This window comes from Myiozetetes cayanensis, unplaced genomic scaffold (assembly GCF_022539395.1).
Source record: "Myiozetetes cayanensis isolate MyiCay16 unplaced genomic scaffold, myiCay2020 scf1, whole genome shotgun sequence".
NCBI classification, from domain to species: Eukaryota; Metazoa; Chordata; class Aves; order Passeriformes; family Tyrannidae; genus Myiozetetes; species Myiozetetes cayanensis.
In genome coordinates this window covers 146,006,233-146,032,850 of record NW_026086604.1, presented here as the reverse complement: position 1 = coordinate 146,032,850, position 26,618 = coordinate 146,006,233, and the positions used below count along the sequence as shown (strand labels likewise).

The 26,618-nt window shown below is 39.4% G+C and overlaps 1 protein-coding gene across 7 annotated transcripts in view; it reads left to right on the top strand.

Moving 5' to 3' along the window:
* The window catches only part of LOC126642037 (sodium channel protein type 5 subunit alpha-like), a 214,699-nt gene that overhangs the window by 39,613 nt on the left and 148,468 nt on the right, over positions 1 to 26,618 (top strand). For all 7 annotated transcript variants that reach the window (XM_050319342.1, XM_050319334.1, XM_050319325.1 and 4 more), the window contains exons 2-7: positions 1,250 to 1,568; positions 3,278 to 3,398; positions 8,507 to 8,594; positions 12,159 to 12,287; positions 17,168 to 17,259; positions 25,274 to 25,504. In XM_050319342.1, coding sequence (XP_050175299.1) covers positions 1,302 to 1,568; positions 3,278 to 3,398; positions 8,507 to 8,594; positions 12,159 to 12,287; positions 17,168 to 17,259; positions 25,274 to 25,504 — 928 coding nt within the window. In that variant the 5' untranslated portion in view covers positions 1,250 to 1,301. The remainder of the gene's footprint in view (positions 1 to 1,249; positions 1,569 to 3,277; positions 3,399 to 8,506; positions 8,595 to 12,158; positions 12,288 to 17,167; positions 17,260 to 25,273; positions 25,505 to 26,618) is intronic.

Sequence of the window (26,618 nt, the reverse complement as noted above, 5' to 3'; positions counted from 1 at the left end):
ATTTTTCTGTGAAATGAGTTTTAATTGTTGCGTAGCGAGGGCTTCTCTTGCTGGAAAAACATGCCTCTAAAGTCACTATTAAATTGCAAAATACTGCTTCAGTGAACTTGGATGGATTTGTGCAGACTCCTAGAACAGGGATAAGCTTCATCTTTTTTCGAACAGTAGTTTTACATTAATTTTCACAGCTATCCATGTTGTTTAGTGCAGATACAAGAAGGCTCTTTGTTCGGCTGTGCTTTTCACGCTTGGCTTTATTCGTGTAAGTTGAAGAGATGTGGCAATTCTCACTTGTTTTCATTCAGGCAGAGACTGGGAGTTTTAACAGTGAAGTACCATCAGGCCAAGATGGTCAAACTTCCCAGCTTTGGGTTTGAATCATAGAATCAAAGAATATCCTGCACTGGAAGGGACCCATGAGGATCATCGAGTCCAACTCCTAGACGTTCAAATCAGTATTGGATGGAAGGAACCTGGTTTTCAGATGTGATGAACTGGCAGCAGTGGTTATTCAGCATCTTGGAAGCTTAGCCTGCTCTCATGAAGGTCCCAGGGCTTTCTCAGGCACTGTTGGGCTTCCAACATCCTTCAGATTGCAGGGCGTGGAGGAAAGGAAATGCTCAAAAGTGTTGACAGGTATCTTGAAGATGGAATTTCCTATCCCAAAGGAAAATGAAAATTACGTTGCAGAAGCCTAAGACAGAGATTATGAAGAATTTCTATTGGATTTAAGAATCTAAACTTGACCCTTCACTCTTTAAATTTGGAATAGAACAGCTGGGGCATTTTTAGATTTTGCGTCATGTGGCCGGAGATCGACTGATTTAAATCTGCCCTGCAGTCATCTTAGGCACATTGTTCACCCACTCCCAGAGCTGCATTTTCAAAAATGAATTAGGAATCCAGATCTCTGTGGCTTTCGATGAAGCTTAAGCTTGTATTAATCTAAGTTACTCCTTAGTTTTGATTTAGGATCCTGAATGACTGAAAAATTGAAGAATATTCCACAGTCTACCTACAAAGTCTTTTCAGCTCTGACCATGTGTGGTTCCTTATGGAAAGTACAGTTTCAGTAATGTTTGTTTTCCTGGATGTTCTATTAACCACCTAAAAACAGATGAAGACTCTCCTGATAATAAATAACCTACAGGTTATTTGTTGGTTGGTTGGTTGGTTGATTTTTCATTCTGATGGCTCTGTTCTTCCTCGTTTTCTCCTGCCACTAACTTTTTGGTAATTTTTATTTCAGCTGTTTCCGCTACTAGGAGTAAAGACCAGTAAAGACAAAGCAGGATGAAAAGATGGCTGACTTCTTGTTACCACCGGGTACTAACAGCTTCCACCGGTTCACGCCTGAGTCCTTGGCTGCCATTGAGAAACGGATCGCGGAGAAGCTTGCAAGGAATGCGAAGCAGGAATACAGAGAGCAGCTGGCCGAGGAAGAGAAACCTCAGCCTCAGTTTGATTTGCAAGCTTGCAAGAAGCTGCCCGATATCTATGGAACTGTTTCTCCAGAGCTCATTGGGGAGCCCCTGGAGGACATCGACCCTTTCTACAATGATCGCAAGGTGAGCCCCAGCCAGCAGTCTTTTGTGGCTTCTGCTAAAGCACAGCCACTGTCTCTGTTTCGAGTGCTCTGCTTTTTATCTTTCTACAGCCGGTAAAAATATTTCTTTTCCAGAGTTTTGGCATGAGCAGGGCTCCCAGAAAACCACTAAGCAGAAGGGCAAGGAGGGGTAAAAAACAAAATTAGAACTTGTTGTGTTTACAGATAACCCTGAGTATGAATACGGAATATCTGAAAAGAGCAGAGCAGTAGCTGAGTTAAATTAAGCCAGAGGTTTTATCTGCCCTATCTTGCCTTCTGCATGAGCTGTGACTTTTCACAGGTCTGTTGTTTATCACTGAAGCCCCTTAATGTTAAGGGCTTCTGGGTGACTTGAGCCTTGTGCAAGCACTCTGCACAAGAGCAGGAGGCACCTCCACAACTGTTCCTGGAGAGCAGCATTTCTGTTCCTGCTGAGGAATATTTCAGTTCCATTTAAGATGACCAAAACAAAGCTGAAGGGAGATGTGTGAGCAGCTTGTGCAGTGCTGGCACTTTGCAGAAGGGCAAACTTGGTCCCAAAGTGAGCATCACCTGATGAGGGATCACGTGTAGGCTGGACCAAAGCCACAACAGTGCAAACAGCTTCTGTCAAAAGGCTGTTGACAGCAGAGCTGGGTTGATTGCTTACTACAGTTTGTTCCCCTTTCCAAACATTTTGTAAAACAGCGGACAAAATAAAGCTTGGAAGCACAATGCGTTTTTAGGCAGCTTCCAGTTTTTTCAGGTACCGATGATCCTGATTTTGGGCTGTGCTATTTCCTATAAACAATGTTGACCATAATGCTACTTCTATTAAAACAGTGTAGAGGCAGGTGCTAGAGCTACAGAATACAAGTTAAATGAATAACGACAAATAGATTACTTACCTGGAAGGGCCAGAATTAATTTACCTTTTAATTTGCCTGCTATCCCCGGGCACAAGCAGCAGGATATAGATTTGCAATTTTAGTGTCATGAAGTTTTTAGACTCAAGGTGGGTGATTTGCTTAGATTTTATATATTTATATATTGGGAGTCCTGATTCCTTCCCTGAGTGAATATTAGTTCCTCTATGCTTGTTGGGGCATCTTCAGAGCTCTGCAAATTGGGTCAGCATCCAATTCACCTTTGCTTTGAATTTAATATAACTTACAGTATTGTTTTCCTCTGCCCATAATTATCTGAGTACAATGAGAGTGCCTCATCTCCAGGGTCAGATCCTGCTGTGGAGCTGTGCCTCGTGCACCTTCTTACTTGGTGAGACAAAACACACTGAGAGCAACACAGTGCTCAAAGTAGAGAAGGTGGAGTAACAACATAGCAAGGTCCCCAGCACCTGGGAAGAAGAGCATCTCATAAGTTCCTCCACCACATTTTAATCTCTAGGTCATTTTTATTTTTAAAGGTGATTCCACCCTCTTCACAGACCCTGATGGAGATGTTGCATGGAACTCTGTAAGGGTTGAGAGGACTAAAAATAGTTGGGATATTACAAAAGGATGGATAACAGCTCTTTAGGGAAGGTCTTGGACAAAAGGTTTCACCAAGTGAAAAGGAATTTGGGGTTCTTGGGAGCGAAGGGGGAAAAAGTATGGGATACTGGCAGGAATTTCCCAGTGGGGTGTGGGCTGGGAAAAGCTGAGTATAAATGCAAATACTGAATGTTCTCATTTTCATTTTGTTTTCCAGACATTTATAGTACTGAACAAAGGGAAGACAATCTTTCGATTTAGTGCCACTCCTGCCTTGTATATACTTAGTCCTTTCCATCCAATCAGAAGAGCAGCAATTAAAATTTTGGTACATTCATATCCTTTCTGTTGATTTCCCTCCTCATGTATTTTATATGGGTTTTAAACACAGATGGATGGAAGTCAGAAACCATTTTATTTCATTAAGCTGTTTTAAATCTTTTGGCTGAATTTGCTTGCACAAGCAGAAATGCACTTGGATTTTTGGTTTGTTTCATTTTATATTGTTATGTGAGCTATAAAAATGACTGTATTATACTGCTGGCATCACATAATGTGAACTGCACTGGAGAGTCTGGTGAGTTTACTCAGGATTAAGAGATGTGAAGGGACTGATCATCTTTACTGAAGTGTCAGTGGAAGAAAGTGGGTGTAGTACCTTAGAAAGGAAGGACACCAGGGGAAATCTACACTAATGGAGATCTTTGCTACTAAGCACTTCAGCAACTTCTGCCAGGGGTGAAACTCTGTGACACCATATGTAGACACAATTTAATTTTGAACTGCCTCAGAACTGAAATTTTTTTTCTCTCTTGAAACAGAATATTTAAAAAAATTGTTTTGTTGATTCTTTTCAAGTTTGCATATCAGAATGAGTTACCCAGGCAGGAAAAAAAGCTCAGGCTGTCCTGCTGGGCCTTCTAACAGAAGGGTGGTGCCTGATTTCCCCTGACTCTTGTTCTGAAGTCAAGTGAGATACACTGCAATGGTTGGTTTTGCTTGTTTTTTTAAAAAAAACACAGAAACATTATATTCTGACATAGCCACATCTCTCTGACATGCCAAATTGACCCAAATATTCAGCTTTGTGTGAACATTACTGAAAACACACCCTTCTTTGTGATTTGACTGCTTTCTCTGTGGTGCATGTGGGAGACCTGGCAGTGATAATTCAGAAACTCCACATGCTGCTGTGCTCATTCTGTGATGTTTTAGTGACGGAAATCCCTCATCTACAGTGCTCCAGTCACCACAGAGAACTGACTAATAAAGCAGGTAGCATCTTAGAATCACTGGTTAATTATCAAGTTTCAGGAAAAAAAACAGGCAAAGAAACCAGATTCCCAGGGTTTGTCCATGCAGTGAGGGAAAAAATGTGATATTCTAGCAAAAGGAAAAAAACAGGTGAAGCTTCTAATCGCAATAATTCTATGCAAAAATTAATATGTTATATCAGCCAAAATATTATTGTGGTTACTAAGAATACGCTGTAGAATTCTGCAGAGAGATTTGCTTGTGGATCAGGTTATGTGTGTGAGCAGTGCAGCGTATGCTGCCATGTGCCTAGAGCTCAGCAAAGTTTTTAGGTACAGTTACCTCAGTGTAGCATTACTGAAGTTAATCAAGGTCAATTCATTTGTCCAGATGCGGCTAAGAGAAGAATCTGAAAATTGAGCTTCTTGGGAAAAAAGTGTGAATAGTGCCTCTCAGCTTTGAAGGCTTGTTCTGCCTTCCCCTCACTTTCTTCTACGCTGGCTGGTGAAGCCAAGAGGTCATAGCTATGTGTAGCAAGAGGAGCTACATGCCCTTGGTATCGGTCAACCAAAAGATAAATAAGCAAGAAATCCTTATCATTTTACTTCCAAGGACAAAGACCACGGAGGAGAGCATTTAAAATATTTATCAGGAAAAAAAATACAGTCAGATGAGGAGTGTAAAATTTTGGGAGTGGCTCAAGCTCTGGCAGGCACAGGCAGGAGACAACAACTCCAGTCCCAGTGAAACAGCAACAAAGTTCCTGCATTAGGCACTGATTTGTTTTCTGTCAATAAAGACCTTTTGCATCAACCTAAAACACAAAGGCCAATGGGCTGAGCAGGCAGTCAATATCCCAGGCAGAAAGGAGCCTGAATCGGCAAGTGCTCAAGCAGAAAATACCCCAGACATGAATCTGGGAACCGGATCTATCGTCTTGCGTGACTGTAATCAAGCAATCTTTATTTCCCCCAGGGCAAAAGCCGAAAAGGAGCATTAGCAAATGGTGCCCTGTCACGTAAATATCTGAAGCAACTTCTTTAGTAGATGCCATACTTCAATTTTCAGCCATTGACTGTGCTGTGAAGGCCAACAGTAGAACAGCACAGAGAGGACAGAGTAAAATCATCTTATAGAGAAGCCATGGGGGTCTCATTTCTTGGTTAAGTAGCTGTATATGGAATTCTTCCTCTGAGATAGCAGGCAGGATAGATTCTGTATGGTCACTGCCCATCCACCGAGCCTGATAAGTCTAGCCTTTCAAAAATGCATCCTTCCAAGGGAAAAAACATTCCCAGACTCCTAGCTATGTGAATTACTTCAACTAACAACGTATCCTTAAACCCCTCCTAGGTGTTTCTCCTCTTATTCAGAGTCTAAGAGGCCTCACAAAAGGGCCATGGCCAGAAGGTGGCCCTGGTCCATTTCAGTCACAGAGGACATGGGAAGTATAGAGCTGCATCCTACTGGATGAACATTTTATGCCTTTTGCATCATCAGCTGTTTTTAACATCTTTATTTACTATCTCCACCTATTAATGAGATTAAGCCACATCAATACTTATGTTTAAAATACTCCTCTCAGTTCTTGTCTGCAAGAAAAGGACCATTCTGTGGTGTCCTTAGTTCCTCCAAGCAGTTTGTTGGCCTGTATAAAATCCGTAACAATTGTTATTTCTTGTTTTTCTAAGTATTATAGCCAGGTGCTCTCAGTTCACCACTGATCCAGAATGGGGGTTTGGCCAAAACTACCTTCCTTGATGAAAAAATTATAGATTCTGGTGCATTAGAAAAAGAAATTAAAAAAAAAAAAAAAAAAAAAAAGAAAGTAAAGATTTTCCCATCTTTGTTCATGTTTTCTGCTTGCAGCTTTTCTCCCATCTGATTTTGCACACTTTCCATAAGGCAAAATGAGACCTTGTGAAGCACCAATTATATGTACTATTCATTGGGACTAACCTTTGCTTGCACATATTATATGTAATTTGGCAATGATCACCTAAAGAGCCTCTAGTATTCAGTCTGCTAATTAACAATTATCCATCATAATGAAGTCTAGAATAGAAGTGTGCCGTGGTTGACTCAATATCTTTGTGCTAGAAGATAAAATTTATAACTTTTAGAACCAGCTTGTGCAAAGCCTATTCTCTAACCTCAGATTGGAAATAATAGGTTTAATTTATTGCAGAAAGGATCCTGATGAGTAGCTTAGTATATTTGGGTTGTAGGCTTTCAAAAAATTTGATTTATTAGCACTTCTAAGATAGGGAACACACAATGCTGCTAATATAGCTTATCTCAATTTTATCTTCTTTGCTTTGTCCTTTCTGAGTAGATCATCATCATGGACTTTTTCTAATGCAAGCAATTGCATTAGATTTCAGGTAGGAATGCTAATTTTCATTCTGTAGGAATTTCTGTTTTCTTTTTTAGTTTGTTTTGTTTTTTGTTTTTTTAAACACAGACCTCTAACTTTGGTGCATAACCAGCTGAAATGTTTCATTCTTCTCTGTTCTTTGTAGTTTTCAGCTTGGTCATGAAATCCAGATTGAATTCATAGTGCATTTGTTGTCCCAAAGCTGACCCTTTACATTTTCAACCTGAGTTCTCTGGTTTGTTCTGTTTGGTGCTTGACCCCTGCCTGTAAGTGAGCATCTAAGAAAGCTGTTAGATTTAGTTTATAACACAAAGAAACAGAGAGATATATAAATCAAACCAGTGATCCTGAACTCCTGTAGAGGAATTAATTTTCTTGGAATTGAAGTATGCTATTTGTTTGGCAAGATCTGAAGATACCACTTTAGTTTACTGTGCTTGTTTTCAAAGCATTTCATGGTAGCTGAAAAGGTAATCCAGTGTTTTCTAGGCTGGCTGCAACTTAAAACTAATTGTGTTAACCAGAATGACACAACTTATAGAAACATATCTCAAGCTGACATGAGAAAATGTGACTGGATATTGGATATCCTTCCCAGTCCTTCAGTAGGAGGCCTTGGCCCAGAAGTGGAAAATGTTTGTGAGATGAGCAGTCCCTGTGAGTTCAATTACTGCTTTCTGCGATGGTCCTGGGGAATACACAGGTTGGTTACTACCAATTTAACCTTGTAGCTGCTTATTTGTCCCGTTGGAAAATGTTCCACTCTTTATTCATCAGAGATTTTGGTTCTGCGAAAGGATAAATTTCATGCAAACATTTCAGGATGTAGGTTTGAAATTATATTTTTCAATCACTATTCTCAAATATAAAATAACACCAATGGAATCAGTAAAGAGGTGGAAAAAAACCTTTTTTTTTCCCCAAAGAAAGAAAAAGAAATTTGGATTTGGATGTTACTTGTCTTCTTTCCCAGTAGCATGGGACCAGTTATTTATGCAGGTGAATCCCATCATATTTTTCAATTATTCTTTTTTTTTTTTTTACACAAAGTGGCATGTGCTTTTAGGAGAGCCATTCAGTGAACTATTTCAGGAATTTGATTTAGGCTGCATCTTTTCATATTTATGGCCTCAGCTTAGCAGCCAAGTGCATGGACTGTACACGTGGGAGGTTCATTTTAGCCTCCAATTAGGGAATCTGGTGCCTCAGCTGAGGCAGGCAGCTCTGCAGACCAAGGCTGTGTATTTGCCAAGCAGGTTTGCAGACCTAACCTTAAAATCAGTGCTCTGAAACTCATACTGGCTTTTGGTAAAACTTTTTATTGAGAGTGAGACCTCAAGCCCATTAAAGAGATTAGAAAGACCAGATTTGTGACTTACCCTACTGCCTGAGAAATGTTTCAGGGTGCAAAATGAAGTGGGAATTTGCAGACACAGGTTTTTCTGTAGATACTTAAATGAGACTAATCCCTCTTTTCATACAAAGTTGTGCACCTATGCACATTGTCATCTGACCAACACAGCTGTAAATTTGGGGTATTGTGTTTTGAAAAGACTGCAGAGTCAGTACATTTGTTTACTGTATAAAGTATGTATAAAAGATGTAGGCAAAGAAAAAAAAAAAAGGTATGGAAAGTTCCATCATTTTGTCTGTTTATATAACTATTTGTCTACTTATGCACTTGCAAAAAAAATGTTTATTGTTCTTTAAGCAACTTGCAAATTATGACTGAGTTGTCACGTCTTGTGTGAAGGGACAAAAATTTATGAAGTCTTGTATCATATGTATTGTTTTCCTTAATTTGCCTCTTTACATTGTTCAGTATGTTTATTATGTGCACTATTTTAACTAATTGTGTGTTCATGGCACAATCAGAGACTCCGTCATGGAATAAATATGTTGAGTAAGTATCCTTGCTGGTTTACAGCTGCCCTGTCCTTATCCTTCTTTTTCCATTCATTGTGTTCTTATTTTCATCGTGTTTGCTGCTGCCTAATTTATTTCCAGTAATGCTGATCGTGGTATCTGCCCTCACAAAATGTTTTTCCAGGTAGTTTTGTTTTGTTTTTTTTTTTCCTGTGAAAACCCCCTTAGTAAGTAAACTAAAAGTTTTTAGTCCATCTCATAATTCTTGCTCCTTCAATGCTACATCTGAATAAAATCACATATGAGGACAACCCTGTTTGAACCTGGGCAGACTTCCACAGTTCTCATGCAAGACATTTGATAGTTGTTACACATCAGGGTAGGCTGATGGAGCTTAAGCTGAATTATTTCAGAAAATACTTCCTGAACACATTAGCTCTATCCTTAAACTGAAACTTACTGGAAGCAAAAGTTTCTTCTGGACTGAGCACATCATGAGAAGTGTCCCCTTGTAATCATTTTAGGAATATTTTATGAACATAAAAGTGTCTGGGAACACTTTTAGGTGAATTCCTGTCTTTTTAGCTTGTCAAGCCTTCACGAAATATAGCAAAGACATCACTTGAAGGTGTCTATTTGTTGTGATGGTTTTGTGTTTTGGTTTTGTTTTGGTTTTTTTTTAATTAATTTTAAGGAAGGTAAAGGGGTTTCAGAAAGCCCATTTCATTTCTTTAAGTTGCTCTAAAATACTCCTTTTAGAAACAGATTCCAGATGCACATGCTAATCAACCTACAGTGCATTAAACAATTATTTTGGCTCATTGAACCAATCAGAACCCACTTTTTATTTTTGACTGACATATGATAAACACAGCCATCTGCTGCTGCTTAGCCTGGTGGTTGGTCTACTCAGGGCTGTAAGGAAAGACAGTGAAACGCCCTTATTTAGGTTTCTTAAAATCATGCAGGACACATCTTCTAGGCCATAAACTGCTAATTATAGGCAGCACTGAACCAAATATTTCATCAGATCACAATAACATCCTAATCCCAGGATGTTTCGTATATTTCTGTAGAGTGTGGTACCCTCAAGTATGTCTGTGATTGTCCTTTCCCTTGATGTTGTCCTTTTCCTATGGAAAACTGTCATAGAGTACCATAGCCATGATAAATTCCACTGAATCATGGGCATCTCTTCCATGTGAGTCAAAATTTGGTCTGTTGGTCTAGGCTGGGAATTCAAACATTCTGGAGGGAAATATCAAAATGCTTGTTTTGTCTCCCACAAGCAGGAAAATGTGGATGATGTTATCAGTGCATCAAGCTGAGCGTGCAAGAAATGTAGAGCAGAAATTAAAATGCACACATGCAGCATGGAGTAAATCCTTCCATGTTTCCTCTTCTCCTGTGTCCCCTCATATCTCTCAGCTTTTCCCCCTCAGGTGCATAGAATGAAAGCAAAGTCAAATACTTTTGAGGAGCAAAATAACTCAATGAACTTTAATTCAAATTGATTAATATTGGATTTGGAAAAGATACATTTAATCCATTTTGTTCTGCTGTTTCAGAGACTCACGGGGGATAGAAGAATAACCTTGTGCAAATATTTGTCCTAGATCTTCCTTTAAAACATTTTCCTTACCATTTTGAAAATAGAAATCAATTCAGATTCCCTCCACTAAAAAAAAAAAATTAAAACCCCTGACTTCTGTTTTTAAAGAAGCTGTTCAGTTGCTGGAGGACTTTGCCCGATCCATTTAGAATTAGATGATGATTATACAATCAATTAAACCCATCTGACATGCTGAATAAATACAAGTGCTTTATCACTTTAATGAGCTTATGTACCGTTAAGTATTTTTTTTAGTTCTTTGCATGTGTTTTCTGCCTGTATTACTGAATACACACGCTTAAAGAGACTGTCACATGGGTGACCTATATTCGAAATACCAGAGCAAAATTAAATAGGAGCCGTGAAAAGTTGGATTCAAGATAATGCTCAAGTGTATGGTCGAAGAGATGGGAGAAACATTTACTGCCCACTGTGGCACAGAAACTGTCCTGCTAATCACCATTTTGAGATGAAGCACACTGAGGTTTTATAACATATGTAACTAGCTCTGCTGCGCGACATGATGGCAGGAGGGCATGAGATTTGCCACTGTCTGTGTGAGTGCCCAGTTGCAGATCAGTGGAATACAGCTAAGAGGAAACACCTCCATTTTTCTTCCTTATATTGCACCTTTAATTGCTTACACCTTTTTTTTTTTTTTTTTTTTTTAACCAGATAGGAATCTCAACTGCTACAATTTTTTTTTTTGTTTGATGGCACTATTGTAGCTATAGATATTGTGCCAGTGTTTCTAGCGAAAGCCCCTAACATCACGGCTTACAATATTCATGTTTTAGCAGATTTTAGATGTTTGAGGGTTTTTTAATAGGCTTTGGTATCATCTGCATCTTCATTTGGAGGAAAAGGGGTAGGAAATGTCAGTGGTGGATACTAAACATTTATTTCTTTGATTAAGATATGGCCTAGAATAAATACCTAGTCCCACTGGGCTAGGGTAGAAACGTTAAAAAAGAGCTGTTGTATGCCCTGAACTCTGTCTCTGATGGTAGGTAGAGCCCTGGGTGAATACAGATCTGAATGCTATAAATCAGGTGCATTACTGTCCTCCACAGAGATTTTGCTAAATTTTATTACAAGTGTCAACTTTATTACAAAAGGTAAGATATATGTTCTCTCCCAGAACATCACTGTCAAGAGGCTGTTGGCAATAACTCACAAGGGGGGAAAAACAACCTCATGTCTCCTTTGCTGTCAAGCAGGTCAAAATTACAACATACAGTTTCTGGGTGGGAGGTTTTCTTACTTGTTTTCAGTGAGGGTGTTTTGTTGTTTAATTCTCCAGGCTGGAGTGGTTTACCATGGATAGCAAAACACAAAGGAATTTGCAGAACAAATACTCTTTTCAGCTAATAAAACCAAGTGGTGACATTTTTTTTAACCTGTTGTACTTCAAAATGCCCTGGGTAGGAAGAGATGAGAGGTATGAAGGGAACAACCACCCTCCTTCAAATCAGAGAAACAACAAGGATTGTGGCATAATGTTGCCAAGAGAGGTTGTGGACTCCCCATCCCTGGAAGTGTTGAAGACCAGCAACCTGGTCTAGTGGAAGGTGTCCCTACCCATGGCTAGATGGTGTTTAAGGTCCCTTCCAACCCAAACCATGCCATGATTCCCTAATCCACTCCTCTTTCACCAGTGATTGCAGGCAGAGCTTCAGAAGTCCCACGGCACAGCTCAGCAGTGCAGTGTTCATGTTTGACTTAAGCAGTGAGGATTCATCAAGGTACACCCTGTGGTGAAAATTATCTTCATCCCGTGGCTGTCAAGAGCCCTTTCCCATTTCTTACATGTTGCTCATTCCACACATGAGGCTGCTCATGCACAGCCCAGTGCTGCAGCCGTGACTCACCTGAGCAGCCCCACTGAGACGGGCAGGAGTGTCTCACGTGAGCTGTGTGTGTCTCTGCCATTCCTGTCTTACTCCTTGCTAATGCTCTTTGCTCACCTTGGCCGCCTTTTTTCCCCAGGTACACTTTCACTGGCATTTACACTTTTGAGTCGTTGATAAAAATATTGGCGAGAGGATTTTGCATGACAGAATTCACCTTCCTCCGAGATCCATGGAACTGGCTGGATTTCAGTGTTATTGTTATGGCGTAAGTAGCACTCCTTTATATTTTTCAAGATAGTTATATGCAATAGAACTTTTTTTAAAATTACCTGGCTGTTATTTTTTTTTTCTCACTCATATTTTACTGAAAATGAGAAGGGGCTGAAGTGTATTATGATGGAGGTATTTTTTCCTGAGTGGCTTAAGAGGAAGAAGTTAGAGGAATCCTCAGTTCTGTTCTTTCAATTCACTAGACTATTTTTGAGAAATTATTTACTCTCTCTGTGCTCCACAGAGAGAGCTGTTTGTAAAATATCTGTAATAATACCTATCTAAGGTAGTTTTGAGAAGCTCCAGACCCCTGAATAGAAAGTATTATGTGTGAGTGAACACCCATGTATTTAAATCCTTATTTATACTCTATCTATCCATAACATCACCAAAGTTGTTTTCACATCCTTCTCTTCACAAACCCTCTTCACCCAGAAAGTAATTACTATTTTACTACAATAGAAAATTAATTTATAGGCCTCTGAAACTTGTTATATATCTTGGGAATAGAAATTTGGCCCCCACCGTGATATTCCCCTTCAGCTGTATACTTCTACCTAGATTATTAGAGTTCATTCAGGACATGTGGGATTCTGGTGCTTTGAAGGAGGTGATGGATTTGTGGCATCCAGACAGCTAAAAATACACAGGGGTAGGGGAACAGTCAGCCAAGGCTCACAGGGGACACAGGGTCAGCCCAAGCTCTGGCCAAAGGCAAATGTCTGACACTGTCACTACTTCCAGCTAATCTAGAAATCCAGATTTTCTTCATGGTCACAGAAGAGAGAAAAGCATGCAAAAAATGCACGTAATCTTTAAGTAAAAGCTAGGAGAGATGCCTGAAAAACTCCATTTCCTAATCATGGAAGGACTTCATCCAGTCTCCCTGTTTGGTTTTTTTTTTTCTGCTTAATGATACATGTAGTCAGTTCTGGGTTTAGGTTACTTCTCCCTGCCGTCTTTGAAGCTCATAATTCACAGCACTAAGCGAGATGCAAGTGTGTTAGCACTGACATTTGAGCTGAACTGCTGGGATTGTGATATTTGAATGGAACCAAAACTGGGAAATAATATTCAGCCAAACTTAGCTCATGTGCCAGTGAGGGCCACTGAAGTTGGAAGCACAACTCTGTTAGGGCACAGGGATCAGGACCAGTTTTCAGAGTCCGGGCCTTTCTGAACGACACTTTTGGTCATAACGTTTAGTTTTAGGCAGTTGTGCAAAGAACAGTTTGATGGACTCCGTGGTCCTTATGGGTCCCTTCCAACTTGAGCTATTCTGTGATTCTGTGGTCTTTGGCAGAATTTAGCAGAGCAGCATGGAGGTGTGTAAAACCAGAGTGAACTTCCTCGGGAACACTCCCATTTATTTCAGTAGGCTTTGGACCAAAGCCAGCCCTAGGCCAGGTCCTGGTATCTGTTACTGCATTCCTATGGATTTGGCTGAACTGACATCTGGCCCTTATGATAAGCTTTTAAAAAAACATTCAACGCAGAGGGGGAGAATCTTCTGGAGCTCAGCACACATTAGGTATTTTTCTCAGCTTGACTCTTCGTCAAGCTTTGCTGAAGTGCAATTTGCCTGCAACATTTAGAGGCAGGACAGAACAAAACAAAACAAAACAAAACAAAACCAAATCAAAACAGAGTACCAGCCTGCTCCTCTGTCTCCTGTCCATCAGGTGGTTGGTAAAAGCAGCAAACTCATGTGTTTGTGAGTTGGGACATGAGTTTTTTGTAGATCTTAGAATTCAGCACAGCATGGAGAATTTTTGTGCAAGGGGTTCCCTCCTTTCTAGGGAGGTTTTTGACAGTAAGTTAGAAAGAAGCAGAGAGAAGGCCAAGAGGAGCCACAGCTTGCAGCCTTGACCATGAACCTGCTTCACTTCATCTTCTCAACTCAGGCAGAAGTTGGGGCATCACCCCTGACTCTGGGAGCTCCTCTGGGAGTATCTCATATGCTGTCACTGACATTCAAGTCTTAACAGTCAGTGTGGGGAACAGTCTGGTTATCCCTTAAATTCTGTCCACATAATCTCTGGGTGTTTGGAACTTACAGAGCAGCAAAGATGTGAAGGTTTGCACAGACTTAGAAGTGGACAGTTACCCACAGGGGAATTATTCACTCCCTGGCAGTAGGAACCAGGATTTGGTGCCCAGAGATTGTGGGCTTACCCCTATTTTTTCTTATCTAACTCTAGACTTGAATGGCCATCAGTGCTCCAGCCCAAGGATTCATGAAAATTTCCTTAAGGCTTCTCTAATGAGAGGCTTGGGAATGTGTGCTTTCTTTCTTAGCTACATTTTAATTTTCTTTCCAAATGATATTTCATCTCTTAGTTAGAAGGTCCCTAAACCAGGGGGACCTGCAACTGCAAAATATCAAGCTTCTTAACATCAAACTGTACCCCTGGCTGCTCTCTTCAGAACCAGCATCCATTCCTGTTGTTTCTTACTTTAAGGCATACTATACTAACACTTTCAGAATGGAAAAAAAATTGGAATTCTGGAATAGAAAATAAATAGGAAAGTGCTTCCTTGAGCCTGCAGGCAGCAGTGAGAGAGTTAAAAGTGGCTGCAATATGATCTTCATATGTACAATGAAACCTCCTTCCCAAATATGCAAGCAGCAGACAGTACAGAGCTTTGGATAATGGAATCTATTCTGATATGATTTAGCCATCATATAAATCCAATTTGCAAGTAATTTAAAGTAAGATTGATCACACAGGTAACCCTGGTGTTGTCTTTGCTTGTAGCTAGTGTGCTGCTGGAGGTGTTTCTGTATCTGGAAATGAAGAAGGCTTGAGGATTCAAAATGGAGGAGGCTGATAAGGGGTCATGAGATTCAGATGGACAGGGGGTTTTGAGCCAGCAGAAAATCTGATTATGTCACTGATGGGTGTTATAGTGGAAAGACAATCATTTGCTTTAGAGTTATTGCAAAAAAACTTCTGACCTTCTCTTCTGGACAGAAACAGCACAGATTGGGCCACAGAGAGTAGTTTTAAATAGCACACTAGGGAGTAAGAAGTGCCTTAGGTCTCCAGGGTTTTTCTCCCATCCTATGCCAGCAGACACAACCATGGCTTGTGACCCTCTCCGGGGCCATGGATGTATTCAGGAAAAATTATGAAACTGCCCCTGTTTAGATCCCTCTTTCCCAGACCAGCAAGTACTTCCCAGGACAGGTGAGGGAGAGGCAGCTGAAACTCAGGGTTGGAAAGTGCCCTGTCAAGAGCTTAAAGACAATAAGCAATTCCCTGGCTAACAGGAAAATCCAGGGTGGGAGTTCCAGTTGGTTCTCGCTCCCCAATACAGAGGAACTGGTCTGCTGCAATTTGATAGAAGAAATGGCTAAAATAAATCTTAATTGACTATTACAAACAAGCAGCAGTATTATTTGCTTCATGTGCTTTGCTCACATATTTATAATATGATTTTACAAATCTCTGGTCAGCAAAACCATATTCTTGTCATATTGCTTCTCCCCAAATTACATTTTTCCACCACCTTTAATGCTGCAGAAGAGTTTGGGGGAGAAGCACTGGGTAAAGCTGGGGAGGAAACAGGTAAACCTTTGCCCAGACTCCCTTATGAGATTATGGAGAAAAGCAATATTGCTCTTCCAGGCTATAATCTGGATTAGTAGATATGGAGAGGATGCTTTGTCCTCCCCAGAGGCCTTTGGACAAAGCCCACTTAAGCAGGTTTTGTAAAATAACCAGGTGAGATTTTATCTTAACAAACAAATGCCTCAAAGAAGTAGAATATTTGAATGAAATCTAATGGAATTTTAATAGTGAAATTCAAGGGTCCAAGAGCTCTTTTATTCAGAGGGTGCAGTGGTGACTATGCTTTTACTGTATACCAACTTGGAGGAAATAATTTTGTACAACACTGATAAGACAAAGCTCCTTCCATGACTGACCCTCCGAGGAGCATTTAGCTCAGATGTGGCATGTGTCTTCAAGGATGACCCAAACAGCCATGGCAGGGAAGAGCTGGGATTGGTATTTTGATCATAAAGAGTTTTTACTAAGATGTCAGTTATATTCATTTAAACTCCATCTTCCTGCAGCCAAAGGATATGAATTTGATGTACAAAACAAAATGCAATTTTAAGCATCTCTTGAAACCAACATCTGCTTTACAACAGAATACAGCATCTTAAAATAACCCAGTAGAAGTGTTTGCACTGATATTTTCCAACGTTGTCCCATATGTAGTTTTCAGAAGCTATTCTGTAAAAATTGCTTGGGTATTTGAAGCTTTTATTTTATTTTTTTAAGAGCAGCAAAATAACTCTTAATATTTCCTATAATGTAAAGAATTTTTTTTTGTTGTTGTTAAACTACATGATGGTAAAATCTTTAAAGTATTTATTGCCAAACAGCACAATAACAAAGTTCACCCGGTAGTTTTAAAGAATTGATGCCTATTAGATAAGTTTAATCGTTCAAGTAGCATTTGAAATAATGTGTACTAAGAAAAACCCGGGACAAATGGCATCAAAGAACAGCCTGAAAAGTGGATGCACCTCTCATTTGGCTGTGTTCACTCCCTGTGTATGAATGCTTTCTTCATTCAGGCAAGTCTCATACTCTATTGTATAATTCCAAATAACTGTGACTTAATTCTACAGGTATGTAGGAGAATTTGTGAATGTAGGCAGTGTTTCACCTCTTCGGACTTTCAGGGTATTGAGAGCTTTAAAAACTATTTCAGTAATCCCAGGTAAGAAGCCCCGATCCTTACGTTTTGGCTCTCAGCTACAAGTGATTCTTTCTCTGTCTCTCTTTGTCCCTTTGATTGTTGTTTTTTTTTTTGGCTGGTGTTTTGTCATTGTCTGTGTGTGACTTTCCCTTGTTACAGATACATAACTGAATTTGTGGACCTGGGCAATGTCTCAGCCTTACGAACGTTCAGAGTACTGCGGGCGCTGAAAACAATCTCAGTCATTTCAGGTGAAAATCAGGTTAAACACTCCGGCTGCAGTTAAAGCCTACATGCCATTTCCAGTAGCAAACACCGTAATTACAAACGACTAAAACCATAGATACTGATCAGGAAATGGAGGAATGTAGGGAATGTGACCTGTCAATAGAATACATTTTCTTATGTGGTTTTTCCAATATGGTTTTTGTGGGCAGAAGGAATGGGAGTGCCTCCAAAATCACAGACCTCACCAAGAGGAGAGCTGCTGTGGGAACAGTGGCTCGTGAGTCACATACGTAAAGTACCCATTCGTGAACCATATGAAAATGGCAATGAAACTCTTTTAAAGCCTTTGGATATCGATTTTTAAAAATGGAAGGTTAATGACCTCAAAATGCATATTCATGTGTAAGAGCGCACTGATAGAGGAATCTAAATCTGTGCTATGAGCTGAGGTTTCAAGACTGCAGGCAGAGATAGCCTGATTTGTCATGGTGTTTATCCATTGCTTGTGATAGAAACACTGTTGAAATTTTGGGTCTTGAAGAGATCAGAGAACTTTTCAATACTGATTTTGGTAGGTCCAGCATTTCATCGACTCGCATTTTCTAGGATATGATTTCTCTGCTCTTCCCCCCTCTGAAAAAAAAAAAAAATCAGTGTTTTACTACACATCTGGTAGTGAAAGAAGCTCTTTATTTTATGTTACTATTTAAAAAAATTTAGTAACATTTACTATTAAGTAATTTATGCAGAGATGAGTCCACTGAGGACTACCTGTATGACAACACTTTCTTGCCAAGCTTGATCTATGGACAGGTCTCATTCAGCCTCAGTGTTTAACATCTCCAACCTGCATGACAAGGTAGAGAAGATAGCAAAAACCATGCATGGTATATCCTACCTTTGATAATCCTGAACAGATGTTGGCAATTACATGTCAAAAAATACTCAAAACGTTGAAAGAACTGCTCAGATGCTCACACACAGCTCTTTAAGGTTAGAAAGGATTTTCCACCCCCTCTGTTATGCACATCCACACTGTAATATAAATCCAATCAAATTCTGAGTTGTAAACTTATATGGATATGTATTAAAACTAATCATCAGCATTCATATGGAGTATAAGCTAGAAATGGAAATTCTGTAATGAAAGTGTTAAGAAAAAATATATATGGATCTAGAGTTTGCTCACTTATTCCAACACCAAGGCAATGACAGTCAGGGAAATTACTGGGAGAGCAAGGTACTTTTTGTTGAAAATGAATGTCCAAATATAGATTTTAAAGACTACTCTAATATGACTGTTCTTTAGGTCCTTGAAATTAGTACCTGTCTTAATTTTTACCTTTAAGTTTTAAAGAATAATCTATTAGCAGAGAGGGTTTCTTTTAAGTTTTTCTCTAATTGGATTTCCATTGAGAAATGATTTTTATTTTCATTGGGAAACAAAGATGAGCACAGTTTTACAGGTCATGTGGGATAGTAGTGGCTAATAAGAGAGAAAGCCAGAATTTGTTTCCTAGTGTCCTTTGCTAGCAATTTGAAGACTAACTTGGAGGGACAGCCATCTCCAGGGGACACCTTTCACCTTACATCTTGTCTTGAGTTTGAGCCTCTTCAGAGCAGAGCCTGTCAATTTTTCTGAGTTATATATATAGCAATTTTCTGCTGTCCTATATCAGAGGGGGAGCTGAAGCTTGTTTTACATCAAATGATAAAATCTGACTTAGTGGGGAAAAAAATCTGAGTACTGAGATTCAGAAAAACATTATTTGAAAATACACCAAACCCCTTCAGTGATAGTAAACACTGAGTTGTTCCATTTGTTGGTTAATAGAAAAAAAAAAAGAAAAAGAGTATTATTTATTAAAGTCATACATAATAACTCACATTCTCTCTTTTCCTTCTGACTGAATATTTGATTAGTTTTTTGATAACTGAATTTTTTATGTACAAGTCACTAAATTTTTTGGTGACATAACTACATGAAGATATGCTAATAGAATATCTGGCCTCTGATAATCAACATTACCTGTGCACTGAGTATGTTTAAATTACAAATGCAGAGAGCTACAAATTGCCATGGAATGCTGAACTGCCAGTGAAACACAGCTGAGATGTTTTTTTTTTTAATGTTAGCAGATAATTTCAGAGGTGTCAGTTCATTTTTCAGTTAGACACATATATTTTAAAAGAAAGATTAGACATGATGCTGTGGTTTATTTGGAGATCAGTCTGCATTTTTAGTGATAACATAGGTTTATGCTGAGGTGAAATATTTTCCTCCAACAGGCCAAAAAATGAGAAGATTGTGAGTATTAATATCTTTCATGAGATTTTTTGAGTTGCCTGCAATAGAGTGGAGAAGGTGGTTGTTCTTTTTGCCACTTCTCAGGTGAAAAACACTGAGTTGTATTATCCTTTGCTAATACCTAAGCTTTTCCTCAATAAAATTGATCACACTTTTCCATCAGGTACTTACATTTGCACAAACATACTTGGACTCAACATGCTGAGTGAAATTGCTTACCGAAAGTAACGGGCCAAGTCCTCGGTGTAAGGCTTCTGTCCAGCAAAGCACTTAGAGGCTGGTTTTCAAAGGCTTTCTGCTTCACTTGGAATCAATGAGTTTCTCTATTGACTCCAGAGGGAGTCAGTAAAGGTAACAATTAGTGCTTTTAAAAATCTCACCTACCTTTAATGCCTTGCTAAGTGCTCAAGCAGGCGCGGGGATGTTTAGGGGACACGGACTCCTAGGACTCAAAAATATCTCCTAAACTCAAGAGTCCATTCCCCTGGCCTAAGGCTGTGTTTAGTATAGCTCTAACATGGCATGATAGTTATTTCCTGACTTCTTCTAGCAATCCTTCAAAGGTGGAGGTCTCAGGATCTTCCTGAGAAGTCTGTTCCAGAAACTCTTTGCTTTTGCCATTAGAAGATTTGTCCTGGGAGGATGGTTCAGATCCAGATCCAACAACGCAAATATTTGCATCTACCATCAAGCTGTGTGATTCCCTCTCACTGGGGAGCTGTGGTTTGATTGCCATAATGCCAGTATCTCCTTCTTCCCATGGCCATGGACCTGCAGGTCCTGTCTATGAATCCAGACCCCCATCCAGCCTTCCTCTCTCCTGGGGTATTATCAGCTCTCTTTTTTTTTATCTTAGAGCTGTGTAAGACATCAGGTCAGTGCCTTACCTTCAGTGGCAGCCCTCAACATGCCAGAAGACCTTCATGGAATCCCTTGATTTTCCTTTTTCTGCACTAAACACACCTGTTTCTTCCTGTTTTCCAGTTTCCCATGGTATCAAGAGGAAAACAAGCTTTGTACAGGTTCAGGTGCTTAGAAATACACAACATTTTTTCTATGGGAGCATAAAACCTTTAACTCTCAGTGGTTCTATTTATTAATTGGCATCTTGCATATTGCCATGGCAACTGGATTCACTTGTTTTTCAATCTAGATGGGAACCATGGTCAGCAGCAGAACAACCACTGAATTCACTCATTTATCTCCCATTACCATCCCATTACCAGCATATCTGAGTCCCAGTGTGCTCAATAGGAAGTCTTCCCATCACAACAAAGGGTCTTGAATCATATTTATCTTCGTGGCAATCATCAATGTTTTTGATAACTACTAATTTAGATAATATAAACCCTGAGGTACACCCTTCTATGCCTCTCCATCGAAAGACCACAAAATGCAGGCCATCATCACCATAATCATCACCACCAGGATTTTGTAAACTGCCTGTGTCCAGAGAAGCTCCACTGCTCTTTCTGGAACAGGCGTGTACATCACCGACATCTCACATAAAATGACAGGATACCGGCAAAAGGTGACCTCATAGAAAATTGGGCCAAGGCACTTTGGGGCCTGATCCAGCTCCCATTTAAGTTAGTGTGAGACTGAAGGCTATAAATAGCGCTGTGAATGTTATCCAGAACTTTAATGATAGCCAGAACAGAGCTCGGGAACGAGAATTAAGACTGTGTGGAGGAGATTGACCCTCGTTCAGGGCTTCAATTTCACTGAAGTCCTGCTGCAGAGAGATAAATCACATCCTTTTGGTGGGCAAATCACTTAACTCAAGAAGTAACTATCCCAGAAGTGAGAAATATATGACATATTTGTGTTTTCCTTGGAGGCTGGCCTGTCAGTCACATTTCCATGCAGAGACAGTCTACGGGAATGCTGACAACCATTCAAGTTTGCCAACATGCTATTAAACTCTCTGCTGCCCCATGTCTCAGTGGCTAATTACAAAATACGCTCATCAAGGGTGAGCTCTTCTCTCACTACATGCACATGACTCACACAGACATTTACAAGACACGTATCCTCAGGGGAAGGAGTGGGATAGGTGAGGACAATCATGCTGCAAGTCACACTCTCCTTTTTTTTTTCTTTTTTTTTTTTTTTTTTTGCTTTTTCTTCCCGCTTGTTTCCAGACTGTGCATGAAAGTGTCTGATGTTCTATAGGTGATTGCCAACATCTGGTATGGATGTCATACTGAATTATGCTAATACTTGCTCACATCTTGTAGAAGGAATGGATGGTGTTTTGGGATCTTGCCATTTCTCATTGTTTGGTGTTGCTTGCATTTTCTATGGTTTCTGATTTGCATTTGAAAACCGATTATTTGATCAACCTCTGAATGTGATAATTTTTACCTGCCTTAACAGGAATGTTTGGGCCAAATTCTTCTTGCTTTCTGCAGATGTCAGGTTGCCTATACAGCCCTCATTCCACTGATTTTGGATCTCATGGTGTTTTTCATGTCATGCAAGCAGGATTTGGCCCAGAGGTGTGGAAAGAAGTCAGTGATTCAGAAAAAGCCTGTTATCAATTTTCTTCACAGGGACTAATCTATAGACCCATTGTCATTAACGGGTGTAGGTGTTATTCAGCTTTGGATCAGATCCTCAGGTCTTTTCCTGCATGCTGCCTGGTTTGATGTTTGACTTGCAAGAATTAAATAAATTCCTCTAATGCCCCATAAATAGTATCTTCTATTAAGCTATATTTCAGTGCTCTGATTGGCACTATTTCAAAGAAGGATTATTTATCCAGAAGATTTAACCGTGCTCTAAATTTGAATACATCTAGCATTGCTTTTACAAAACATGGGATTGATTCAGAGAGATGCAGAGCACCTGGGAGGGGTTCTGGGTGTCCTTATTTCCCCTCAGCCCTTCCATTTTGGAGGCATAGGAAGTTTAAATGAACAGTGATTTAAATATTTTATTTAGCTGTGGCACTTAGTTGTGTCAATTGCCTTGATGGATACTACTTAGTTTTCTGGGCAATTTTGTTTTAAAAAGGGGAGAATAAAAAGTTAAACTGTAAGTATAACACTCTCCAAATGGTTTTCCTGGAAAGTTTTAATAAAGGTCCAGGAGGCAGAGTACAAGTTATTTTTAAATGGTCTTTAATTACAGAAACTGTATTACTGAAGCATCATCTTCTTAAACTACTCGGAAGCCTGTAAGCTATGAAAACAAACAAATAATAATAATAAAAAAAAGCAGTAAAGCAGAAAACCCTCTTAATAAGAAATTACTTGATACCTGCGAGGAACGAACTCATAAAACTAGTAGCACAGGACTACTATTCTATTTAAAACCCCAGTAATTAAACTGGGAAAAACATGTTTAATGAAATGACCTTGAAATTACCAATACTGGAGCCTGATTTTGAAAAGATGATTTTGAAAAAAGATGGTGATTAGGATTCTGTAGGTTTTGTTTCCTGATATTATCCCTGTTCACATTAGGATTCCCATCGCCCTTGCCCATGTGAGTAAGATTAATTAGAGCACTTAGATGATACAAATACAAACTGCAAGCTTAACAAGCAATTAAATGTGCTGCAGGGAGGGATTTCACAGAGGGTGCTTCAGTAAAAGAATTTGTGGATTGGTATTTTTTTCCTTTCTTAAAACTCAGTCTGCATTTGGATTTCCCAAGTTTCACGAGCTTCAGTGAAGAAACATCTGTTCATTCAAAGGACAACCAATGATAAGAATCATGGAAACATTTCAGAATATTAGATCTGAGAAAATTCTAGCACATTTACAAATCTTATTTCTTTTTCTCACTTAACTTCTTGCTTAAGACTTGCCTGTCTTAAAGGTCTTATGATGCTGGGTAAGGATGACACTCCAGATGTCCTTTCGAAATGGGGCTACAACTAAAACTACTTTCACTTCAGATATAAAATTTATTACTCCAGACTAGATTATCAGAAGAGCTTTCCTTTTCAGTTAGGCATCAAAACAGGTAGTCAAATCTAGAGATGGACTCAAAAGTTCAGAGTCAGCCTTCATTTAGCTACCTGAATAGAACTGATCTCATTTGTAAAATCTCTTTCTGGTGAGGAGGACAGGTAGCATGAAAATCCAGCTTTTGCCTAATGTTTGACCTGCAATATTTTATATTACGGTTTTTTATCAGACCAGGGAGCTTGTGTACCCTTGCCTCTTTATTGTGCCACAAGCTGGCTTTAAGGAGGCAAGCAAAGAATTTAATGGAGAAAGTTACCCACACCTGCTGGGTCAGTCCCTTTTGGTTAAATGGCCATTTTAGAGATGTTGATATCATTCACAGTTTAACCTAATGACAATATCCTATGCAGGAGTGGGGTATTTTAGGACTGCTGCACCTGTTGGCCATTCCAGTAGTTCATCCTCATTTGAGAAACTGTGAGTTCCCCTTACTTTAACCACAGAATTTTAAGCAAGACCAAAAACCCATTTTACCTTCCTCTGAGTCCTGAAGTACATTTTCATATTATTTTCAATTACGCAGCACTAGCTCAGCCTTTGAGGCTGCCAAACTCTTGGGGTGGAATTCCAAGGAGCTGAGATTTAATGTGTATGATCATATTCAGTGAGCAAATCAATGTGCTTCTGAATATTGCCCAGGAGAATTCCTCCTGTTTCCTCTTTGCATTTTCTTTTTTCCACTTAACTCAATTTCTCTTGCTGCTGCCATGCTGGTGACACCGATTATCAGAAGCACTTATTACTACTTACCAGTATTAATTAAACATAAATAGGAAAGAAACAACAAAATTGCTACCATTGTGCAGCTGATATTAATGTCCAACTACAGCCCACCGGTTCAGAATAAGGGTCTTTTTTTTTAAAGGAATACTTTTTGGTCATAATCATGTAATATTCAATCAGCTCAAATAGTGCTGATTTTCAGGACCAGTTCAAAAGCAAGGAATATCATTTGAGAAAACAGTGTAATTATTCATATCTGAATTTTATAGAATAATAAACTGAATCTAGTGTTACAGGGTGAAATAATACTGGAGAAAATAATTTGTGTGACCCAAGCTCTTGGTGTTATGTAATAAGATGATTTATCTACATTGGCAGCACATTATAAAACGATTAACTTTTGCCCAGGTATTGTTGAAGCCTCAGGTAGTTTTACTCAAATAATTTCCACTGGGTTTATTTGATTGCCCATATTATTTGGCTTTTTTCTAATCCTAAATTCTTGTTGTCTTAAGCAAAATGAATTGAAGGCAGAGGAATTATTCATATGAGGACAACATGTTGGATTTGGCACAAAAATATGCAAAATAAGCAGGGAATAAACAGCATTTCCATACCTCTTCATCTGTTTGTGTGAGGGATAAAGTTATCAGAATCACCTGAGTGATTTAAAAATAATTCGCCTTCTCAAAATTCAATGGGATTTAGGCTTTACAGCCTTTAATGTAGATCCATGAAAATATAAAACACATTCCGCATTTTATCCATGAATATTTTTGTACCTCACTGTCCCTCCATCCAGTTCTTTCGCTCCATTTTTAAATTGGTGTTTGTGTCCTGACAAAAGCAGGCCAAACTAAACGTTCATGGTGCTCACCTGTCTCTCGTTTCTGCCGTCCAGTTGCAAACCTGTGGTAGAAACGCTTCCAACTTCCCCTTCCATGGAGATTTTCATCACGAAAAGTAGCTGTCTGCAGACAGGTTTCAGTCTCTCAGTCTGTAAACTCTTGGCTTTTATCTCCCTAGGACTGAAGACCATTGTAGGGGCACTTATCCAGTCTGTTAAGAAACTTGCTGATGTGATGATCCTGACCGTTTTCTGCTTGAGTGTCTTTGCCCTCATAGGCCTCCAGCTCTTCATGGGCAACTTGAGACACAAGTGTGTCAGGGATTACACCATGTTTAACTTCACCAATGGCTCGCTGTATCTGGATGGTAGGATGTGGAACACCTCGGAGGAATTTCTTAGTGATCCAGGTAAGCTGGACCTTTGTCCTTTAATCTGACTTTTGGTTGTTTGGTTTTGTTTTTGTGGTTTTTTGGGGTTTTTTCTTGGGGGGGGGGGATTTTTTTAAAATTTGGTTTTGTTTTTGTTTTTTTTTATATATATTGACCAAGGTCTGTATGTGAATCAGCAAATGCAGCACTGTGTGACTACTGGCTCTTCACAGTGTCAATGTGGTTTTGAAAGACCTAGGTAACTGTTTCCAATCTCTATGGTGTCTTTGGAGCTCATGCTGAAAGTGTTTCTGGTGCTTTCCTGTGATACAGAATGAGGCCCTTGTTGTGTTGCTGAGGATTGTCACAGTTTTAGGCTGTCTCGTTGCGTATTTCTTAAAGCTCCATTTCCTGGAACTGAGCAATCACTTGAAAATTTCAACTCTGTGTGTGTGGGTCTGGTTTGCACGCTGTTTCGTGAAGACAATTTGTAGTTCTTGCATTTTGTAGAAAAACTTAAAAATTTGAATTAAGGGTGTTAAAAAATCAAAATGTGAAGCAGAGAAATTCAGTCTTTATTAATCTGAGAAATCCCAAGAGAATTTTTCAAAGAAAATCTTATGTTGTTAGAGCCCTAACTAATTGTCTGGGTTGGGCCATCCTGCAGCATCTCATGTTCTGATCTTTATTATCAAAAGGTTTGTTTTCTAGTCCAAACAAATTTTTTAACACTTTATATTCTGCTGTACTTTTTCATTACAATGAAATAGGTTGACTGAGCATATTTATTGACATTAAAAAACCCCAAAAAATATTTAATGTAAGTGAACTTCAGAATGTAAACAAGTAGCTCAGCTGTTGCTGCTCCAAAACCCCCTGAGTCACTGGAGGACCTCCATCAATTGCATTGGACATGGTCTCACATCTAAAACAATTTAATTATTCTCTTGGGGGCAGGAAGCAGCCAGACTGATGTGCATTAGTGCGAACTTAGGACCAGTGACCTTTGTTAATTTATTTATTTTGAGGAGAAAAACAAACCACATAGTCAACTCATTTAATGGAATTTAGGTTGGGAGGCAGTGATGTACTGCCACAGGGTACCTCTGATCTGACTGTGTGGATCACACAGTCCTACATCTCCAACCATCTG